This window comes from Egretta garzetta, unplaced genomic scaffold (assembly GCF_000687185.1).
Source record: "Egretta garzetta isolate BGI_Z169 unplaced genomic scaffold, ASM68718v1 scaffold174, whole genome shotgun sequence".
Lineage (NCBI taxonomy): Eukaryota > Metazoa > Chordata > Aves > Pelecaniformes > Ardeidae > Egretta > Egretta garzetta.
Window position 1 is genome coordinate 439,594 of NW_009259311.1, and position 21,790 is coordinate 461,383.

The window sequence follows — 21,790 nt, forward strand, 5'->3', positions numbered from 1 at the left end:
AGGAATTGTCACAGATTTTGGGTATTGACATGTTCCAGTTCTAAAAATGGCCTGCAAAGTAAATTTGTTTTGTGTTTTCAGGATCTATACAGCTATGCCACATGAGATTGGCAATGATAGCTTTGTAATTTGTGTAAGCTCTGTAGTTCAGAAGTTGTGTTTTGTGGATATGCTGAACATTTATAGTCAGTTAAATTTTGGTTTTCTTTAAAGTGATAGTTCATCTTCACAGATTTATTTATTTATTTTAGTGGTTGTTTAAATGATCTATTAGTATTACGAGCAACTTCTAGGAAGAAATCGGGCCATTGTTACATGTTGGGGAAAGACTAGACTGTAATTCATGGAGATCAAAGCATCAGGTTGCAATCCTTCAGAACCATTATTTCCATTGGCTTTATCAGTTCTGAATGAAATGTTTTTCCCTTTCCCTCCAAGTTGAAAGGAAATTTTTCCTGGTAATTCAAAAAATATATGTTTTAAATAATGCCATTGATCATTAGAATAAGTTCATTAGCCAGGGATAAGACTGAACTACTGTGGTTTTTAATGAATAGAAATGTGTGATGTGTCCTGGATATCGTATATATCTAATCCCCTTCAAAGAAAGATAGGTTGATATAAAGAGTCTTTGAGTCTGTAAGTATATAAACGTACTGAATGCTTTGTAATGCATTTCTGCCATAATATTTTCTCTCATTTCATGAGAGTTCAGATACTTTGTATTTTATTTTTTTTCTTTCTCAGTTCTCTTCCAGTTGTTAACATTTCTAGCAGATTCTATTCTTCTATGTTATCTGGCTTTCCCGTTTTGACAATATTTCCTGATCAAAACAGAAACTTTGTAATGCTTGAGACAAATCAAACTTCTGAACTTAAAGTATCTAAAAAGAGCTTGTCATCCCTAAATAACTCATCAGACAAAACTCTCATGGCTATCAGAAAACACTATAACTTTCTTATCCCTGAATTCCTTAATATGGACATAATATGCTACTGGTCTGTCAATGAAGAATGAACTTAAGACTTCAAGTGTTTTCCTTTGGGAGTTGATAGCTGATCACTGTTGAGCTGATTAAGTGGGATTTTTGCCTATTTATACACTTGCCTTCAGAATACACTACTTTTAGAATGGTATCTGTGGAGAAATACTTAGTGCTAGTGTCTAAGATACTTGCTGGAAGGGATTTAACTGTTTTATTAATTAAATCGCAATAGAAATATTTTTAAGCATTTTGTTATAATGATATACATCATGAAGAAAAATAGTAATGAGTAAAACACTGCATTTTGGAGTCTATTCACCAGTAAAGGGCAAATGCGATGCTCAGCAAGAGAGACAGGTGGATAAATCAGATTTGTTTGAAGATTAGGATCCGTAATGTGTTCCACAAAGTGCAGCCAAAGAACTTTTTTTGCAGCTCTTATGGTGGTGAATTCTGCAGCCGTGGCTACAGTTGAGAAAGCATGGCCCAGCTCCAGCTCAGACGATAGAAAGCAGTTTTTGGGTGGTTGGAACCCGCTGTGATAAACTGTGAAAGCAAACAAGTGACATAGGGCAACAGATGACCTGTATTAGGAAGGTGTTTATGTTGATATAAGACAACATGTAATTATATTTTTGGCTGTAAAATGGTGTTAACAGCCAGACAGGTGCTACTGGAAAGTGAGAAAAACTTTTTTTTCAACATTCTGTAAAATTTACATTTGGCGGGACAGTTCTGAAGAAAGCTCAGTTGGGAGCTGTTGCAGGGATCTAGCTAATCTCCAGAGATGCTCTTGTATATTTATAATTTAGTTTCTTGGTTAAAAAGAAGAAACTAGGGAGTAATGATATACTAATTTTTTAAAAAAATTATTAAAACTTTTTGAAATTGGATATTAGGCTTTTAAGCCAGAAGCTTCCAGTCATTAGTTTTTATTCATTCTCCCCTTTCTTTCTTCTGTCCTTTCCTCTCTCCTGCTCTTATCAGAAGACCAATTGCAGTCTGCTGGGCCCATAAGACTAGAGGAGTGTAAAATAACTTCATAAATTTATTCTAGGGAGGGGAAAAAATAACTTTTTTTTTGGTGATATTTCCAATAAGATAGCCTAATCGTTTCTTTAAATCAGTCTTTGTGTAGTGGTATGAATAATACCCAGCGATAATATGTCACTAAATTGCTTCCATTTATCATAAGTTTTAGAGTTACTACAGCATTTTAAATAGATAAGATTCTTTGCATGATCATTCAAAACATACATTGTGTTTGATGTAATATAGAAATGAGGTTGTCTGGGACATTTTTTTCTTGGGTGATGATTCATTGAGCAGTTAAAAAGAGAAAGCTAGAATGTTTCCAGCCTTGAGCAAATCTGTTTTGGAGCACAAACTCATCTCTTGTGCCATCATGGTACATTTTTTTCCACAGACAAGAAAGCTGCCTGCAAAGAGAAAATTTTTGTTTTTGAATCTTGCAAGGACTTGATACAGGTCCCTTCAGGCCGAGTACGTATTATTCACAGACTGGTGGCCTCTGAGGGTCTCAGAGGTACGACCATTTGTCCTCTGAATGATTCAAGCTAACATTTTATTGTGAATGGATCTTTCCCTGTTCCGAGTACTGATATGAGAAAAGAAAGAAAGTATCCATTCAAAATGGGGAGACTCGTTTCCATCTGTCAGCATAACAAATGGCTTTGTTTTTACATGGCAAAACATTTGTTCCTATAACTAATACAGACTAATTGTTTTTTCATGAATTTTGAAACTGGGCAATCAGTTTGACAGAAAGTCTGTTCCAAATTATGAAGTGTGAGGAAGGCTCGTTCAACTATTGCATCCTTGATTAACCACATACAAGTAATTATTGTGGTAAGATATGTTCCAAAACTTCTCCTTTCTACCTTCTGTCCATTGTTTTATTTCTGAGGAGGTCCAACATGGGACTCTTTGCTTATGTACTTGTCTCTTAAGAGATTATTTTACAGAATATAAGCTTACTTAATGTTAAAATACTTTTCAGGATTTTCTCACAGTTTGGTGGAAGATGCAAATGGACAGGGCTTTTATTTAGAATTTGTGTACCATCTCTGTGCTTGAATGCATTTTGAGCTTGCCTTCCATTTATTTCGTTATTTTGGTAGAAAACTACAAACTAATGCTTAGGAGGGGAAATATCGAAGAGTTTTGTTCATACTGTGTCTAAGTTCCAATTTGCTTGTTACTAGTCTTCATTTGCAACATGGAATTAATTTATGATAGCGCTTGCTTTTGCAAAGATGAAAGATTAAAACTTTTGTTTGAAATTAAATAGATTTACTACCTCAGTTTGAGACTTGCATTGCAAGGGGCATGAACAGTGAATTGTGGAGCTTTTATGCTGCTTTCATCATCAAAATGACAACTAGTATAAGCCTTTGGACATATGATTCTGGGAGCTACCTATGTTTCAACTGTTTCTTAACCTTCAAATCTGTCCACATCTACAGAAAGCTTCCAAAAACTTTCAGTGCAAACAGATTTGAGATTTACAAGACAAAATGCAGTGAATGCTTGGGTTTGACTTGCATAATTTATCTATAAATGTACATTATCATCATGTATTATAAGTAGAAGCTGATTTTTGTGGAAAGAACTGCAAGTCAACAGGTCAAGTGTTGCATACATTTTGGCAGATAAAGCTTATGTGTATGCAATTACAATGCAAACTTCTTGTGTTGCATTACTGAGTATGAGCATCAGTAAAGGCAGGGAAAAAATACATAAGACAACAGAGACAGACATAAATTATCCATAGTGGCTTGTAATCTATAGAAATTCTTACTATACCTACTAAAGTCTGAAACATCGGATGTTACTCTGTTTGGAGATAATGCTTGCTGCTGCTTTCCAAGGTACATGAGGCTGAAGGGGATGCGTGCTCTGCATTCCAGCCCTGCAACAACCAGACCTCTGGGATGACCACAGTTTCTTTGCCCTTTTTCCTCCTCTCTTTTACATGTCAAAATGACACAGTTTTTAAGATATAGTTTTTTAGTATGTGTGTGTTTATATGAATATAAAGTTATATATGTATTTTTATATCTCAGGATTTATAGGTATGTGTCTATACATATATAGGTATATACATGTGCATACATGTATACATGTATGCGTGTGTGTATATATGTATATGTCAGGAGCAGTCTGCCTCTTTTAAATGGACAAGCCTCACCTAAAACGACAACAGCTGAATGACATAGAAGGGTGGCAGCTGAGGCCTCTTGCTAGAATGACAGCCTGTTAATCTAGTTTGGCTTTTTTCCATGCAATGAATTTGTAGCTGTTTAATGCAGGTCATATTTCCTCCCCTACTCTCTGCTTTACTTCTAACACACTAAAAGTTCTTTTAAAAGATTATGTTAATAAACAGAACTGCATGCTATATTGTAGATCTCCTTGAAATAATTAATGCCAGTTTCTTTTGTATGTTTTTCAATTAGGTTTTTTTTTATTTTTGTGATGTTCTGTATGTCCAGATTCATTAAAAGTAAAGCACACTGTCACTCCGCTAGGAAAAAACAAAATCTACTTTATTGAAAAAGTTTATGTTAAATCCTTCTTTTCTGAGGTGTTTAATGTGCAGAGCTTGAAACCTTGTTTGGCCTACATGTTTCTTTCAACATACCACCATTAAATGGTGGAATTTGCATAAAGTTGGAATATTTGTGTTGTCCATAAATTACACTCCTGTTGTTTACTGAAATCAAGCTTTGGATGAGATATTTATGAAGTTTTACCAGCTAGACCACCTGAAAGAGTAAATGCTGGTAACTGTCTTATGTCCTTTGATTCAGCTTGTTTGTTTTACGAGTGTTCCTCTCCCCTTGGAACTACCCCTCACTTCTTAGGAAGATGAGATATGGTGCAAGGTTGCAGGCTGAGCAATGAGTGGCTAGAACTCAGGTACCACAAAACTGCCATACTGAGAAGAGTGACTGTGCCTTAGTTAATCCTTTTCTGGAATCAAACACTGTGCTAAACCTTCTTCTTTTTGGTAACAAGGACTACTTCTAGCTGTGATGCTCACCCAACCTCATTCTGTATTTCTTAGACAAGGATGAGTGTTCGAAGGACAATGGCGGTTGCCAGCATGAGTGCATCAACACAGTAGGAAGCTACGTTTGCCAGTGCCGAAATGGATTTGTGCTACACGAAAACAAACATGACTGCAAGGAGGGTAAGTAGTATGGTATTTGAATGGTTGATTAGAACAACTGTCTTACAGAAAGCTTGCTGCAGCTCTCCTTCCAAGGAAAAGAAAGGAAAATGAAAGATCTTGGTAATAGGGGCTGAGACACTTGGGGTTAAACACTCCTTCATCCCCTCCTTCCCGTCCCCTCCATCCCCAGCATTTGTGTGTGGCTGAGTTGAGGTCCACAGGAATGCAGTTTGGAAAACTTGGGACTATTGGCAGGGAGTGCTACTTTTAATAGTGCTGTGAAGTGTAGAACATTTAAAGCTGTGATAGAGTATTTACCTAATGCTGTGTTAAACACAGGGATACAGTTTCTGGAGAGAAACTTGGTAAAGTTGTCATTTGCAGTTAGTTTCCTCACAGTCAGGTTGAAACTGTATGTGCCCTTTCTGGGTTTATTTTAGGGGACATATTCAGACAATCTAAATTCCAGTCAAGTCCCTATGCATCTTTCTTCCCATTTGCTGTCTCGAGGTGCAACTACCTCAAAGAAAACAGGAGGCTTTGGGGCTTAAGTAGAATTTAGATTATCTGCAAATGGACCTCAAGCGTGCAATATCATGTGAGCTACTGTAATTTCTCAAGGCTATATTCTGACATGGATTTAATTTGTGAGTAAAGATGCGCCCTTTATGAATCACTTGCATTATCGCTGGTGTTGGAATGATACTTGCCTGCTCTAAAAGATTCCTGTTGAATAGTTCTCTCATACTTATAGAGAAATTTGAGATTGTCAAAAAAATAAATACAAAAGTGAAACTGGTTTCTTTCTTGCCTTCTTTAAGTTTTAGTTCTTTATATTTGTTCACAGAGATGTACTTCTGGGGATTCAGTCACAACGTGAATGACTAAGCTGTTCTTGATATGTACTTAGAGTTTAGTCTTAGCTATTCTCTAGTTGTGTATATGTCCCTAGAAACTATGGTTTAGAAATCGAAATGATTGCTCTGTAGCTGCAGTATGAAAGTTAGCAAGAAGAGAGGAAAAACAAATTGTTCAAGAAATACCATTTGAAGTTGGAGTAGCAAGATTTCTCATATGGATTTTCATACTTATTCATATGTAGAACGGAGGGGATAGTAAAATATTCTATTAAATTCTAATACTTATGTATTTTCCTTTATAATATTTTTCCCCAAAAAAAGCTATCCATTGTAAACAATGTACAACAGTGTACGTTTCACTACATTCAGTAAGCAGGCATGCTGGGTTAATTGCCATAAAGTGTTTGCCAAAGGGGAAGATCGTGCACACTGGAGAGTGTGCTTAGCTGTTTTCCTAAAGATCCTTTCCATTCAGTGGGTCCCCTGACCAAAAAAAAAAAAAAAAAAGAGTACTTTTCTGCCTACCTCTGAATGCAGACCCCAGGCTAACTGATGCTATCACTGTTGGCACAGCTGAGTGTGAACAGAAGATCCACAGTCCCAATGGCATCATCACGAGTCCCAACTGGCCCGACAAATACCCCAGCAGAAAGGAGTGCACGTGGGAAATCAGTGCCACCCCTGGGCAGAGGGTCAAATTGGTGAGTTGCTGCCTACCCTTCCTTTTTCTCCTCTCTTCCACCAAACCTGCTTCTCAAATGACTACTCAATAATGCGAAACTGTTACTAAACTTTACTATCACTTTGCAGCCCAGAGGTAAACTGTTTTAAAAATCTGCTGACTCCTATCCATTCCTGGCCAGCTGGTGTGCTACTCAATATCATAGAGCTGCGAATTTAATTTTGTGGTGATTGTAAATACTCTGGGCAGCAAAGGTCAGGAGGAATACTTCTCTCCTGTCAGACTTTACTATGTCATTGTCACAATTCATAAAATTTGCACAAAATTTTGACAAATATGTCAGAGGCCATTTATGCAAACTCCAATATATAGAATAAGCAAAATTAGAAGTTATGAACAGTCCTCTCGACACACCTTTTGCATTTCTGTCCTCTGCTTTTCAAGGAGGAAAAGAAGATGCAAAAACCAAGAATCTGGACTTCTCATTTAAAAGTGGCTCCAGATTTTAACATGAGTAGAAGAGCAGCCTGAGCAAGCTAAGTGACCTTTGAATCCAGCTAGCTAAGGACAGTGCTGGTGGCTGACGACAGGCTAGCAGAACTTAGGGGGCTTTGCAGATCTACTAAGGTTATCTAGCCTCTGTACAAAGCTGAAGGCACGGACCTGCCCAGGAGGTTTTTCTGCTTTGAGATCAGCCCCAGTGTTGCTTCAGCCAGAGTACTCAGGGGACAGCCACAACAAAAGCTGGTCTGAAATATTTTTAAATCTGATAAATTAATCTAACAAGTGTTTTGGAGAAGATAATCTTAAGAAGAGAGATGTTTCTACTTCAGAGAGGTAGAAGCAATAGCCAGTATAGATGCAGGGATGAAAGCAATATATACATATAGTCATCTCCTAACTCCTGACCTTGGCTAAAACCATAACCCCTGTTACTGGTGCTGATATGGAATCATGTGTTGACCCTGTTCACCAGAAGTAAAATGGTTAAACTCTTCTGAGGGATGTAGGAGTTGCAGAAAATGAGTGGTGTGCATGCTCTGTCCATTCAAAGGGTGAAAAATGGGTCTTTGATTCAGGCAGCCTTCCTGCTGCCACTTCTGAGCAAGCCTTCTTCATCCTGGCTGAATAAACTGAAGCCAGCCAGGCATGGGCATGTTACTGTAAAAGCTTTTTCAGTACTGTTAACCTCAGCTCATGCAGATTTCTTCAGTGAAATGTCAAATGATCTGTTTTAAAAGAAACTGTTTTTAAATTGGCTTTTGCCAGTGAAATTGGAAAAATTAGACTAAATTCTACTAGGTTGAATTTTCAAAAATACCTCCATGACTTAGAGTTTGAAATCCAATTTTCTGTGCAAGCCAGTAGGATCAATCTACTAAATTCTTTAAAGTCTGTCTAGTACAGCAAGATGTCAGATCAGTAATAGTAATAATAATGATACCATACTTCCACTATGGATAAATATTTTTTCTTGTACTTTCACACTGTATTTAGGTTTACTCCTCATGGTTTACTTAGTCAAATTGAACAAGGAGAGAATTGATTTCTTCACAGTAACAAACTACGTGGCTTGTGAGGCTGTGCTTCATTTTATGAGAGGGGTGTGTGTACAGAAACTAATCTTTTGCTCTGATTGCTCTCATTCTGATAATCATTGAAAAGTCTCTTCCTGAGAAGGCTCAAATTAAGCATTTGGTGTAATTAAGAAGCCTATAAAAAAATGGATATTCACTTCAGAATTTTTAAACGAAATGTGTAGATAAAGATGGCTTTGAAAATGTATGTAGCAGAGATTTTCATGAGCTAATCAGCCGGATGTTTATAAGAGACAGACTTAAGTGTCCCATTCAGGCAGCTATCCATAAGTGCCACCAACGTATCTACTTAGTTGAGTGCTATAGATAGAAAGTGCTCTATGTTCAGAACCTGTATGTAACATTTCTGAATACCATTCCCACTAATGAGACAATCAAAATGGGGACTGTACACATGGTGGGGTAGATACTCAAAAGTATTTGTCCCAGGAAGATGGAGAGTGAGTTAATTATACGACCACTTTATTAAATCATCTGTGAACTCTGTTAGCACTGAATAGTAGAGAGAAAGTTAGCAGCAACTATTCAGTCATGTTCAACTTCAAGGAAAGTTTGTGTCAGTTCTCCTCTTTCAAGCCTGCTGGGAACTGACTGCTTTTTAAAAAAAAATGGAGATCAACTTTGGGTGTTTTGAAGTATTTAGGCATTTTGAGCTTTTAAATTACTTAATATTAAGATCTGCTTTTCCTTTAAAGAACAAATTCCTTTGATTCTCTTTGCAATTGCTTGACTCACAGCAGTTTTAGGACTTTTTTCTGTTCTTCTTTGTGGGACCCAGTGTAACATGTACTGTCTCCCTACAGGCTTCGGAATCCCGGTGATAAGTCAAATCCTAAAAATAATAGGTGTCTTACACTTCATGGTGAGAAGTGCTTCCTAGAGGGTGATCTTTTTGTCCTGATGAGAAATGAACGAAACTGATACTGTTTTCCTCTAGAAGAAAATTAAGTTCTGCAGACTGCTCTTGGATTACAACTATTGCTTCCATAGATTCCAAGTTGGCTTGACTCAACTCTATATTTAACTAACTCCCTTACAGTTACTTTTTCAGCTTTCTGGTTTTTTTTTTTTGTTTGTTTTTTTTTTTAATCCATCAGATTTTATTTGGGTATAAATGACAACATGTACTTGGCATTATAAAAGTAGGAAGGCTCACTACAATTTAGGAGCAGCAGGAGGGACTGCTGTACAGCTGTTTTCACTGCCTCTGCAGTTTCATTCCCTTAATAAAATCTCCAAAGTTTCCTGTGAAATGAACCTATATCCACTGCATCATGCAGCTCTTCACTTTTCACAAAACAAAAGTATTATTCTGAATATTCTGGTTCTTTGGTCAAAAGACCTTGTGTTAGCTCTTTATATTTCCTTTAGGTCAGCTGTTAATATAAATTACCATCAAATTTCACACTGGCTGGATCCCACAAGGGATTTGGTAGGTCAGATTTGCTTTGTGTACCAGATAGAATGCATAATTATTATATTTGCTCAGTATTTGATAGTTCAGTTTTATTCCTTTTAATTATTGCTGCTTAATCATTTAGTGGGTTTGGGTTTGTTTTATTTTTTTTCAGGAACAGTCAGCTATGTGACTACTTATGGGAGGATTTATACTTAGTGCTTTTATACTCTTTTGTTCAGCAAAACAGGCTTTGAATTTCACCTTAAATTGTAGGTTATTTCTGAAAATTCAAAAGATGTGTATCTATATTGCCTTCTCAGTGTTTACATGAGAGCAAATTACTTGATTTTAGGTTTCTGGTTGAAATTTAGCCCTGGTTGAAAAATCTTACCTGAACTCTTAGGCGTCCCGTTGAAAGAAATTTGTTGATACCTGTCCAGTCATGGAAGACACTCTTCCATTTTTGGAAAGCAGGTATTAGTTGTATGTGGTTTAGCAGTTTGTGTAAGGCATGGCATACACCTTTGGGAGATGCCTTTGGTTGAGCACTCTGAGTTTGAGAAATCGAAATTCCAAAAGTTTTTAAAAGTAATTTGGCCAGGCTCTGTTCTGAAGGACTTGCAATTAGCAATTTCTAATAGATCCAAATTTGTCCTGGCAAGCTGCCATGAGCACTGAGAGAGACTGAGAATCCCTAGGAGCTCAGAAACTTAGATGTTTTGAAGTGTAGAAGAAACATCACAGATCTGAAATGACGTGAAGTTTGTGATCACTGTGTTCAAACTGTGGCAGCAATTCAAATCTTCTTCAGAGCAATGAAGACGGCAAAAGAGCGTGCTGAAATTTTTTTGATAATCAACAAAATTTTGCTATTTTTCACAATGATTTCACTAGCAAATATGTGATCTTATCATGAAGGTTGCAGCCTAAAATATTTTTAGTGTGGTAATAAAAAATAGATCTCTAGATAATAGGATAGAAAATATAACTTTCATGCAGAACTGTTCATGTGGAAAGGTTGTTCTTGAAGGCTTTAGTTGTGGTGTGAGGTAAATAAAAATAAAAAGGGAAGAGGGGGCATTATGTTTTGCAGATGTTTCAATCAGTCCTCAACTATCTGAGGAACCAATAGATTTCCTGCTTTTTGCTGTTTTGAATGTTCTGTAAAATTTGGAATTCTCCTACAAGTGATACAAATTCAACAGAAAAGTCACAGTAATCTAGATTTCATATTCTGTTATGGATATTCATTGGCTATAAATATTCTAATCCCTTTTTATGTGAAGGATGATGCCCTCTTCAAATTCACTGTCTTAATTATCATTCCACTTTCTCAAAATCAATGTTATTCAAAGCTACAGGCCTGTAGGAGCAGTAATGCTAAAATCTGTCATCTTATTTACTTTGTATTCTGAAACATACTGTCGGTATATATGTACCATATAAGTACAGTACATACAGTACTACATTGAGTCATTTTGCTTCTTCCCCCCAGACCTTCAATGAATTTGAGATAGAACAACATCAAGAATGTGCTTATGACCACTTGGAAGTGTTTGATGGAGAAAGTGAAAAGTCACCAATTCTGGGACGCTTATGTGGCAATAAGATACCAGACCCTCTTATCGCTACTGGCAACAAAATGTTTCTCCGCTTTATTTCTGATGCATCGGTTCAGAGAAAGGGCTTCCAGGCAACGCACTCTACAGGTCAGAAAATCAGGATGTACTTTACTAATAACGTCCCCTTTGTTCTTTATTAGAAGATATTCAGGCATTTCTTCTATAGGAATGGGATGAGTTAGCAGATAAGTCAATGTTACAACTAAAGCTAAAGGAACCTTAAGAACAGTAGGAAAAGTCTGAGGTTGCAGAAAGTATTCTCTAATATTTTAGACATTTCTTTCTCCTTCTCTCTCTCTTTGTGTGTGTCTCTCCATTTTATAGGTAAATTATTAAAAGGTTTTGAAACAAAATCTGATAAAAAGAAGATATTGGCATAGACAGTCTAAGAGATACTAAGATTCATGCTTTAGTTTGTAAAAAAATTCAATAGCTTTTCATTGTATTTGTAATGGCAGTATTTCGATGGGGTGTGTCATGCACCTCCATTACTTTCCTGTTCTAACTCAAACAAAAGTCTGGGGTTTGTGTAAACAGCTATTACTTTCCTCTAGAGCTAAAAAGAAAAGACAAGCCAAAGAAAAATAAGAAAAAAACCAATACTGAAGACTTTCTTAAGGCTGTAAGAATATAATCTCCTTCACATTTACCATTTAATTTTGCTCTTTGGCAGAAATAACTGAAATTAAAAATATTGTTTTGCCCTTGCGTTAATAGATTCTTTTTTTTTGATACATTTTCATAGCGTGTACATTATTTCCCTGAAGTTGCTTGGCTTACAGTGGCCCCTAGTGCTGAATCTCTGAACTTCCAGCGCTTGCTGTAAGACAAGGGGGTTTTGTGGGGTTTTTTTGTTTCATTTTCTTGTTCAGATAATGTCTATCTTTACTTTTATTCTTAGTCCAGTATTTGACAATAAATATTAGTGCACAAAATATTTATAAATATCTGTGCTAGTACAGAGGGTTTACTGGCAGGTAGCAGTTAGTAATAGAAGATGGTAATCGAGGAAATCAGTCACTGTTAATACCATTTGATATTACCCAGAGTATTTATTAAGTTGATGTGTAGTGCTCAGCTAACAAATCCTCATATATCAATGTTAGCATTTTCTCTTTTTTTTCCCTCCTTCTGCTTTGTTTCTTTCTTTGTTTCTTTGCTTCTTTCTTTGTTTCTAAAACTTTATGAATTTAATTTGCCTTTCAGTGAAAGACAGTAGGCAACAATGTATGAACTATTCATCCTTCATGTTCTGGGACTGGAAAGTGAAAAGTTTGGCTACCTGTAATCCAATTGGTTTTTCTTGTGGGAAATCCTCTTTGACAAGCATGCAATTGCTTTCTTTCTCTAATGCAGTAACCCCCTTCACTTAGATGGAAAATTAGATAGAAATGGTAATAATTACTCATTTTTAAATTACCTTGGGGTAAACAGTTAAAGGTCAGAATTCTTGTTAGAAACAGGTGTTGTAAAGCTACTTTCTCATTTATTCTTCTCACTTTCAACTTGTAAAATTGGAGCAGTCATTATATTGAAATAAGTTCAAATTTATGTACCCTAACTTCTGAAGATTGCTAGTTACGTTATTAATTGCTGGAATTTCACTCATATATATGTGTATATATATATATTTATCTGCTGAGTTTTATGTGCCTTAACCGTAAAAACTTTCTTAGCATGCATAATAGTGCTTTTCTGAGAAAATCTGAAAATTAGAATCTGCCCAGTTTTTAAGAATGTTGTAAAAATTAGAAAGCTTGCCTCCTTAAGAGAGGACATTTATTTCTGTCAACTACTGTTGCACGAAGTGCTCACTAAGTTGAAAAGATCATCATCAGCGTGTGCTTTGAGGTACCGTCCCAGTGAGAGACGATTCGGATCTTGCAGCTTTTCTGCAGTCTTGAGCCAAACACAGATGCCCCATTAGAATTTTACCTCCGTGCTTTGGACACATGTAGGAATGAATAGCTATCTGACAAGTGTATAGACAGGGGATTGTATTTCTTAATTTTATTTTTTTTTCTAGCAAATAATCCTACAGAGCTGTGCAGAGAGAGCTGAGGAAGCTGCTCCCTTCACTTCTGACCTCCAGGCAGAATTCGCTCAGTAGAAAGACTTGTGTAATAAAACAGCAAAGAAAGAGTAACTGGATCCTATGCTCAAAGGTGTCTGTCTGCTGTATACCTGGCATCAGCACAATTTAATGGCCTCTTAGTCTAATAGGTCTTGATGATGATGTTGATTTCCCTCCTGTGACACTTTTTGGCTTGAAATACTACCCAAATACCAGATTTCCCTTGAATATTTCAAAAAACAGGGTAAAACTGTAGCAGCAGGGGCAATAAAGTTTAAAAAAATAGATAGGATAGAAAGGTTTCCCTAGGTGGAGCAAAACTTATAAAAAGGCTATTTTTAAAGGTCAACACAGTTTTAGAAAGAGATCATTATATTTTTACCTCTCAGAAGAGGCATAACCTGTTCAGAAGGAATTTACAAAAATGCCTGACTGAACATTAAGCATCATTGCTCAGGGAGTGGTTTGGTTGCCCTAACACAGGTATCTGTTTCCCTTCTGGATGGCCTCATTTATGGTGCCTGGCCTCCAGCCACTGCCATGGGAGGTTGCAGGTTTGCTGTAGGTCCAGTCCCTACCTGTCAACCTGTGAGGATGTCTGTGACAAACCTGGACATCTCAGATGTCACTCAGTTTAGGATCCTGTGTCACTTCCAAAATGGCTATAATAATTCACTATGGCAATGCTGAATCAAATTAATAATCTTGTGTTGTGCTTTAACCCCAGCTGGCAACTGAGAACCACACAGCCACTCTCTCACCCTCCCCCTACCCCGGTGGCATGGGGGAGAAAATTGGGGGGAAAAAAAGTAAAACTGTGGGTCAAGATAAAGACAATTTAATTAGAACAGCAGAAGACAAAATAATAATAAGGATGATGGTGATGATCAAAGAGTATACAGAACAAGTGATGCACGATACAATTGTTCACCGCTGACCAGTGACCAGCCCGTCCCTGAGCAGTGATTGCTGCCCCCCAGCCAATTCCCCCCAGTTTACATACTGAGCATGATGCCATATAGTCTGGCATAGCCCTTTGGCCAGTTGGGATCAGCTGTCCCAGCTGTGTTCCCTCCCAGCTTCTTGTGCACCTGGCAGAGCCAGGGGAAGCTGAGAAGGCCTTCACTGGTGTAAGCCCTGCTCGGCAACAACTAAAACATCAGTGAGTTATCAACATTATTCTCAGCCTAAATCCAAAACACAGCACTATGCCAGCTACTACGAAGAAAATTAACTCTATCCCAGCCAAAACCAGGACATCTTGTTTCACTTGTTCAGATAGTGTGGGTTTGAGCTTTTCCCATCTGTCCAGTTTGCTGAGCAGTCAAGAGACTACGGCTTGATTTGCTCTTACGTTTCTAAGAAGCCTAAAAGCCCCTAGAAAGGTCAGGAAACAAAACAGAATTTTTTGTTCTTTAGCTGATCTAGAAAAAAGTCTTTCACCTTAAGCAGCAGACCAACAGCATTTTACAAGTCAGACATATTTCTTTACAGTCAGGTATGTACATCGTACCTACAGCAGAGCAGACCCAGCACAGTGGAAAGCATGATGGTCGGTGCAGCTAGGTTAGTTCTGGTGTTAAGGCTAAGCAAGAGCTGCTGTGTTCTGTGCAGACCCATCACAGCCTATCCCACACATCCTAATGCAGCGCCATGGTGTGCAGGCTGAATGTTGACTTTTCAAACTACAACTTAGCCCTTAAGAAATTGAAAATTTGACTTGTAATTTCTCAAATCAATACTTTATCCTAACCATGGGAGAAGGGCAGAGAAAAGGGAATTGCCATTTTCTGCTGTTGCTAGTACGGCTACAACTTCTCTTCAAGCTCCTGCCCACTGTAGCATGCAGAGGGAAACAATGCAGACAGTCCATTAAACATTTTCTCCTTAGCAGCTGTTCTGTGTCTGAAGCAGGGAGATGTTTTTACTGTTGGTGACAGTCCAGTCAAAAAAAAAAAAAAAAAAAAAAAAAAAAAGTAAATGAAATCAAGAATAGGAAAAAAAGGGAGGAAAAAAATCAGTAAATTGGAACTAATGAGAAATAACTGTTTGAACTATCTCATTTCACAAATATTTAAAAGCAAAAAAAAATATTGACATTTCAGATTGAACAACAGATCATATATCATGGATTGCTCTTCTTAGATAATTTTATATTTCCTTCTTTGATTCCTTCATTTTCTTATTAAGCAAACCTACCATATTTAAAAAAAAAATTTGCTCATTACTGTTATTAATTCCCAGCTGCAGTGTGAGTCCTCACAATATAACATTACAGATGGTGAGGGTGGAGACCATGACACTGAAGTCAAATTCAAACTGTTAATTCACCAAAGCTTAGAAATTTTTGAATCTTGCCATTTGTTTCAGTATATTATAAAATGAACAATTTATAATAGCTACATTTGATCAAAATGCAGGTAGACTTATCTGTTCATTTATTTATAAAAATTGAATCTAAACTTGTGAATCTCAGGGTTCAGTTCAAGCTCATTTGCACTTGGTGTTTTTATGGGTGCTATAAGGGATGGATTGTTCTTGATGAGAAACCAGAACAAAATTATGCTGTTTTCATTGAAATCTTTGTAGCTGTAAGAAAAAAAGCCTCCATCCATCTCTTGGAAATGTAATAAACAATGTGTTTTTTCTTCTAAGTACAATTTCCCATCTGTTGTTTGTTGCATTGTAATAGAACTTTTAACTGGCAAGTGCATAATACCTATATGTTTGAATTACTGTAGACACTGAATTCACTGGCTATTTAGGTTAGAATACTAGTTTTAATTATAGCTGCTGAAAATATTTACAAAGGATAAAATACTAGCTGCTGGTTTGTTGGGTTTTGGGGGGGGGGGGTTGTTTAGTGCATTTTCAGCGATTTCTGTTCTCCTTGGGCAAACAGGCTAAAGAACAGCATTTATTATTATTTAGATTATGAACTTTTTGAGCAGTTATGAACAAGCTCTAAAGCAACATGTACATTTTACTACTGTGTACAAATAGAGATTTATACTGAAAATACTGCTTTGGCACAGAGCAAGGATCTCCAGCTGAAGAGCAAGCTTTCAGCTGCAAGACTTTCCCTGGTAGTAGCAGCTTTCTCTTGGCCATGATCTTTTGCAGAGAAAGACCTGTTCACATCTGTGAACTATGCAGCAAACAAGCTAGAGAGCTTGGCAGTGATGTTTAGTATTGAGATGGCTCCCCAGGCACCGTGTGATGGTTAAAGTTGACACTCCTACAAAACACAAGACTTTTGCACTTGATTGCTGACTACACGTGTGCTAGAGCTGATCCTCCCCTGCCACTTGCAGACGGTGTTGTTAACCCACATGGAAAGGCTGTGACCACTGAAATGTGGATGCCCCACTTACAGCACTTGCCTTGCTGGCCGCAGGCACCCCTCAGATGCCTATGTGAAGAACATCCTACCTCTTGAACCACATTCCTTACAACTTTGGTGTTCCCTGTCTTTTGGTCTTTCACTTGAAAATTATGAAATATGCTCAAATTTGTGTAGTTATAAACCAGAATTTATATCGGGAAAATAGAATGACGGATATGTATTCATACTGGGTAGTACTTCACTCTACACCTTGTTTGATTGACCTGCTTGTGGCATAAAATTGCACTTAGCCTGAATAGGGCTGGGCATCTATGAAAAGAAAATGCTAATTTGCACCTTCTTCATCCTTATTTTTTTTTCCTCCTGTTTAGAGTGTGGTGGTCGGCTGAAAGCTGAAACTAAGCCCAAAGATCTGTACTCACATGCTCAGTTTGGCGATAACAACTATCCAGTTCAGGCGGACTGCGACTGGCTCCTGGTGGCAGAGCGCAGCTATCAAGTCGAGTTAATGTTTCAGACTTTTGAGGTTGAAGAAGAGGCAGACTGTGGTTACGATTATGTGGAGCTCTTTGATGGTCATGATAAGACAGCTGTAAGACTTGGTCGATTTTGTGGATCTGGGGTAAGTAACCAGGTACTGGTTTTTACTTCCACAACAAAAAGAAGCAAAAGAACAGGGCAGAGGAAGGAAAGGGACAGAAGGGATGAGGTTCAGTTACTATACTTTATAATGAAGGTAGTAGATTATCTGCTGTAGATTTTTTTTTTTTAATATAAATCTGCAGACTTGTAATACAAGCATTCCCTTGAAATATTTTCAAAAATAAATATTCTTACCTAGTTTTTGACCCAAGTATTGTAAACTTATGTTAAGCTTTAGGTAGCTGACAGTGGAGTGTTTAACAGCACCCCAAAAAAAGTTAACAGCATTTTTCCTTACAGAGAGAAAAATGCACCGGTGTTGAAAATTATGACATCAAAATTCTTTCAATTTGAATGAAGAATCCACATTTTGCAGGGAGAGGGGAGCTCATCTACTACTTAAATCTGATTTTAGGAAAAAAATGCTTCTAAACTGTGTGGTTAATATGGGCCTTAAGAAAGCCCTATCATCCCAAATCTCTGACACGTTTTAACTGTGAGACATGGAGGAAATTGGCCAGGTGACATCCTGAAAAGGACATATCCTATTTCTCCTTTTAGACTTGCATTGTTCTGTTGGCTGCCTGCCTTGAGAAAGCTGGTGCAATGATCCCACAAGTCCTCATCAATTCTTTATATGTGTGTAAATGCAAGCACACTTTCATACATACACTCTTTGCCTGGAAAAAAAGGTTTCAGAGGCTCTACATGAGATACTAGGAACTCTTAATTAACTGCGTGATGCTTTTGGATTCAGCCACAGCGCTGGATCAAACAGCTCAGTCATTCAGACAAGTTACCTGTAAGCTGGCTTAACACTTAAAGATGCAGGAAAGGTGCTACCACTGAACTGTAGGCAGTATATTCTAAGGAAAATGCTACAACTGAGGCCAGCATCTACTAATTTACACAAAACAATACTTTCCTCTGCAAGTTGCCCTGTTTTACAAGTAGAAGAGCATCCAACTGGAGAATGGCCCAATCTCAGGCTGAAATTTTTTTTTTTTTTCTTTTTGGTGGGGGAGGGAGGTGGGGTCGTTGGGTTTCGTTATGGGTTTGGTTTGGTTCTGGTGAGGTATGGATGAATGGCTTCAGAGGCCATTCCAAAGCAAGCACATAGGAAAGATGGAATTAAATAGAAAAGTTACTGAAAGCAAAACAATCCAAGCTGAAGTGTAAAAAGGGCACTGTTAGGATACATTATCACCTTCTCAATTTCAGAAAAAGGACTTGGTAGTTCAGCTGGTATTTCTGATCTATGTGCTTCAGTAATTAAACAGGCCATAATTTGTTTGTTTATTCATTTATTTTAGCCACCAGAAGAAATCTATTCAGCAGGGGAAGCTCTTTTACTTCATTTTCACACTGATGATACAATCAACAAGAAAGGATTTCATATACGATACAGAAGTATAAAATACCCAGATAGTGTGCACACCAAAAAATAACACAAGAACCTCTATGCCAGAAAAGGAGAGTGGGAAAGAAAGAACGCACAGTGGAGAAGGAAGGAAGGAAGGTGTGTCTTTTTTTTTTTTTTAAACTGATGTTATTAGCACAAATGTTTTATGAGTTCAGTTGAAATGACAACTTATAAGACCAGAGACTGAAATAAAATAAAATAATAAAAAAAAAAATCACCTATCCCACTGGAACAGACAAGATGATGATGTGTGGGCTCCATACTTGACTGTCTCTGCAAAGCTTGTGAAAGGACTTTGCATGCAGGGAGAATATAAAAGCTTTTGTTCATGATTTGACATTAGTCATAGATGTGTGCAGATTCCATCTGTTGCATTCAGGAGAAGTGACCCTGAAGACCATTCTTCCTTCTGGCAAGTGTATGGTGTCCAGGAGGGGAAAAAAAGCTCTTTTAGGACACACACTCAAAATACCGTCCTTATATCTAGTTGCTTTGACTTTGTACCCTGCATACAGTATGTACAAGGACTTGAAAGATATGAAAGGGGAAGGTCTTCCTGGATTGTTCTGTATTTTTTACAAATTCATCTGTCATATCAGGTTATCAGTGTTTTGAAACTGGAAAATCCTACTTCTGAAACATAACTTGTCTTTAGAGTATTTTGTTTTATTAATGACTGAGAAGTCTGAACTGTTACATCAGTCATCACTAGTTGACTGAATTTGAACAGTGTAAGTGTCTGAAAATGTTCGGTTTACTGGTTAAGTAAGCTATCTCTGATGATGTGCTCTTATTTTGCACTGAACATAGAAAGAGACTGAGATGAAAACCTGTCCCAAATCAAAATCTATATCTGTGAGAAACAAAAGTATTAAGGATCATCTGAAACTCCCTACTTAATTTGTTTTTAGCAGTACATTTGGAACCACTACTAAGCTTTATTTCTTCGGACCTCTTTGTGAATTTGTAATTGTCTGTTTAGCTAATCAGAAATGAAGCTGAAGTAGTATCCAAGAGGCAGGTTTCCCAAAGAGTTTTTTTCCTAGGAGTAAGAGTATCTGCGATGGCAAAAAAAACCAAACCAAAACAACAGACCCAGGATTTGTTTGTTATCAAGAGTGAATTCCTATGGTGCTATTCCATGAACATTGAAACAAAAACAAACCAAGAAGTTTTAGACTTTTGAGCCAATAGCTTGCGGATCATGAATGTCTCACTACGCCTGGCTGCATCTGGAGAAGGAAGGCTTTACTGCTCTAGGGAGAGCGGGTTGCAACGGCAGCGCTAGTCCTGTGGAACACCTACTACTATTGCCTTAGAATCCTCACACATGGTCAGACAGATCTTCCTGTAGATACACCTCTAATTTGATAAATAATTTGACGACTTGGACTTCTTAGCGTATGCTAACAAAAGGATCTTCAAGCAAAAGCCCTATCTGCAGAGCAAGATCATCTGCTGTAAATACAGTGACCTGCTTTTGATGTAGAGATATGTTACGTTTAGAACTGAGATACTCTATGTGCTTTAGGCCATACACGGCTTTAGTCCTAATGTATATGCATTATGTAAGTATTGTATGAATGAGTGCTCCAGGGGAGTGAGACGTATTGTATGGGTGAAAATTGAATTGTTTCTTTATGTGCCAAGTTCTATCAGGACCCTGTTTGACTGTAGCAACTTTTCTTTAAAGGCTTCATAGACAGATAACAAGGACTTCTAGTTGGCAAGAATCACGTTTAAACGGAGTATTATGTTTCACTTACAAGAAATATTATTTTGATATCCTTTGATGTAAGTTGCTACTCAGATTAGCTTAGTTTCTGTTACCTTACTATGAACATACATTGGCACTAATAAATCTGATCCTTTTTTACAAAAATAAAAACCAAATGTGTGCATAGGTCTCTCTGGTTGTTTTAACACCACTATTGCTACTCACGTATTACTGTTTTCCTTTCCAGACAGCTTATGTGTGTGAAGTTCAAAACCAGAATAATTTCTGTATTTTTATAATTCTGCTCCACTGTCCTTCTGTTTGGTTTATTTTTCAGGGTGTTTGCACAAGAAGTTAACTGCAAACACTTTCTCCAAGGTCTTTTAGTACCAAATTCAGACAGAAATATTACTATAGTTTAAAAAAAAAAGTATTCTTAACCTTGATACATAATTTATTAGCTGGGTGGAATGCCAGTGCTCAAATTTCTGAGAGGAAAAGCAAGCAGCAGCAGCACTGTCTCCCTGGCACGGGTAGTCAAAAGGAGTTGGGAAAGTCTGAGGCTGGGAGCAAGACAAAGTTTCCATGTCATCTTTTTCCATTTTTCTGTTCCAGTCTCCTCTTAATATTATCTCCCTTCCATTTGCTAAACAAAATAATTTAAGTCTTTCTTTTCCCTAAATTTGGCTTTTTTATTTCCCTCAGGGTTACTTTAACAACCACAGGGTTGAGTCAAGATTATTATTTTTTTGAAGGTTTTTTTTGTTGTTGTTGATTCCTATAGGCACCTTTGTGTTTAAATCCTACTGTCCTGTGTTAAATAGGGCAACTGGAGTAGTTGGGGAAGGAGGTTAGACTGGGCAAGCTGAGGGCAAGAACACCATATAGTGTATTTCAAAGATGCTATGGAAGGTGATTCTTTGTGGTCATATCAAAGTATTGCTTTTGAGCACAGTGTGTCTGGGATTATTTCACATGGCATATGTAGAAGTCAGAAGAGAGTTGTGACAACTTTGAATACAAAGTTTATTTTTAGTTCTCTAATTGCTTATTCATTTGGAGTTCCCATATACTTAAGAGTGGTGAAAATGAGGAAGGTGTCCTTAATGGTTGTCTTGATGATAAATGGACCATATGGATCATATCTTCCCATTGGCCGTGATCCTAGTCAATGCCTCACGGTGCTATCAGCTGCTATGAAAAACATAGTTATTTCCAAGTCCTAGGAGGTTTTTCCTGATGT

At 37.3% G+C, this 21,790-nt stretch overlaps 1 protein-coding gene across 1 annotated transcript in view; it reads left to right on the forward strand.

Annotated features, from left to right (window-relative positions):
* The window catches only part of TLL1 (tolloid like 1), a 144,440-nt gene extending 125,585 nt beyond the window's left edge, over window positions 1-18,855 (forward strand). Inside the window, exons 17-21 of the mRNA XM_009636352.2 lie at window positions 5,077-5,202; window positions 6,618-6,745; window positions 11,219-11,432; window positions 17,137-17,387; window positions 18,721-18,855. Coding sequence (XP_009634647.1) covers window positions 5,077-5,202; window positions 6,618-6,745; window positions 11,219-11,432; window positions 17,137-17,387; window positions 18,721-18,855 — 854 coding nt within the window. The remainder of the gene's footprint in view (window positions 1-5,076; window positions 5,203-6,617; window positions 6,746-11,218; window positions 11,433-17,136; window positions 17,388-18,720) is intronic.
* Window positions 18,856-21,790: the final 2,935 nt, after the last annotated feature.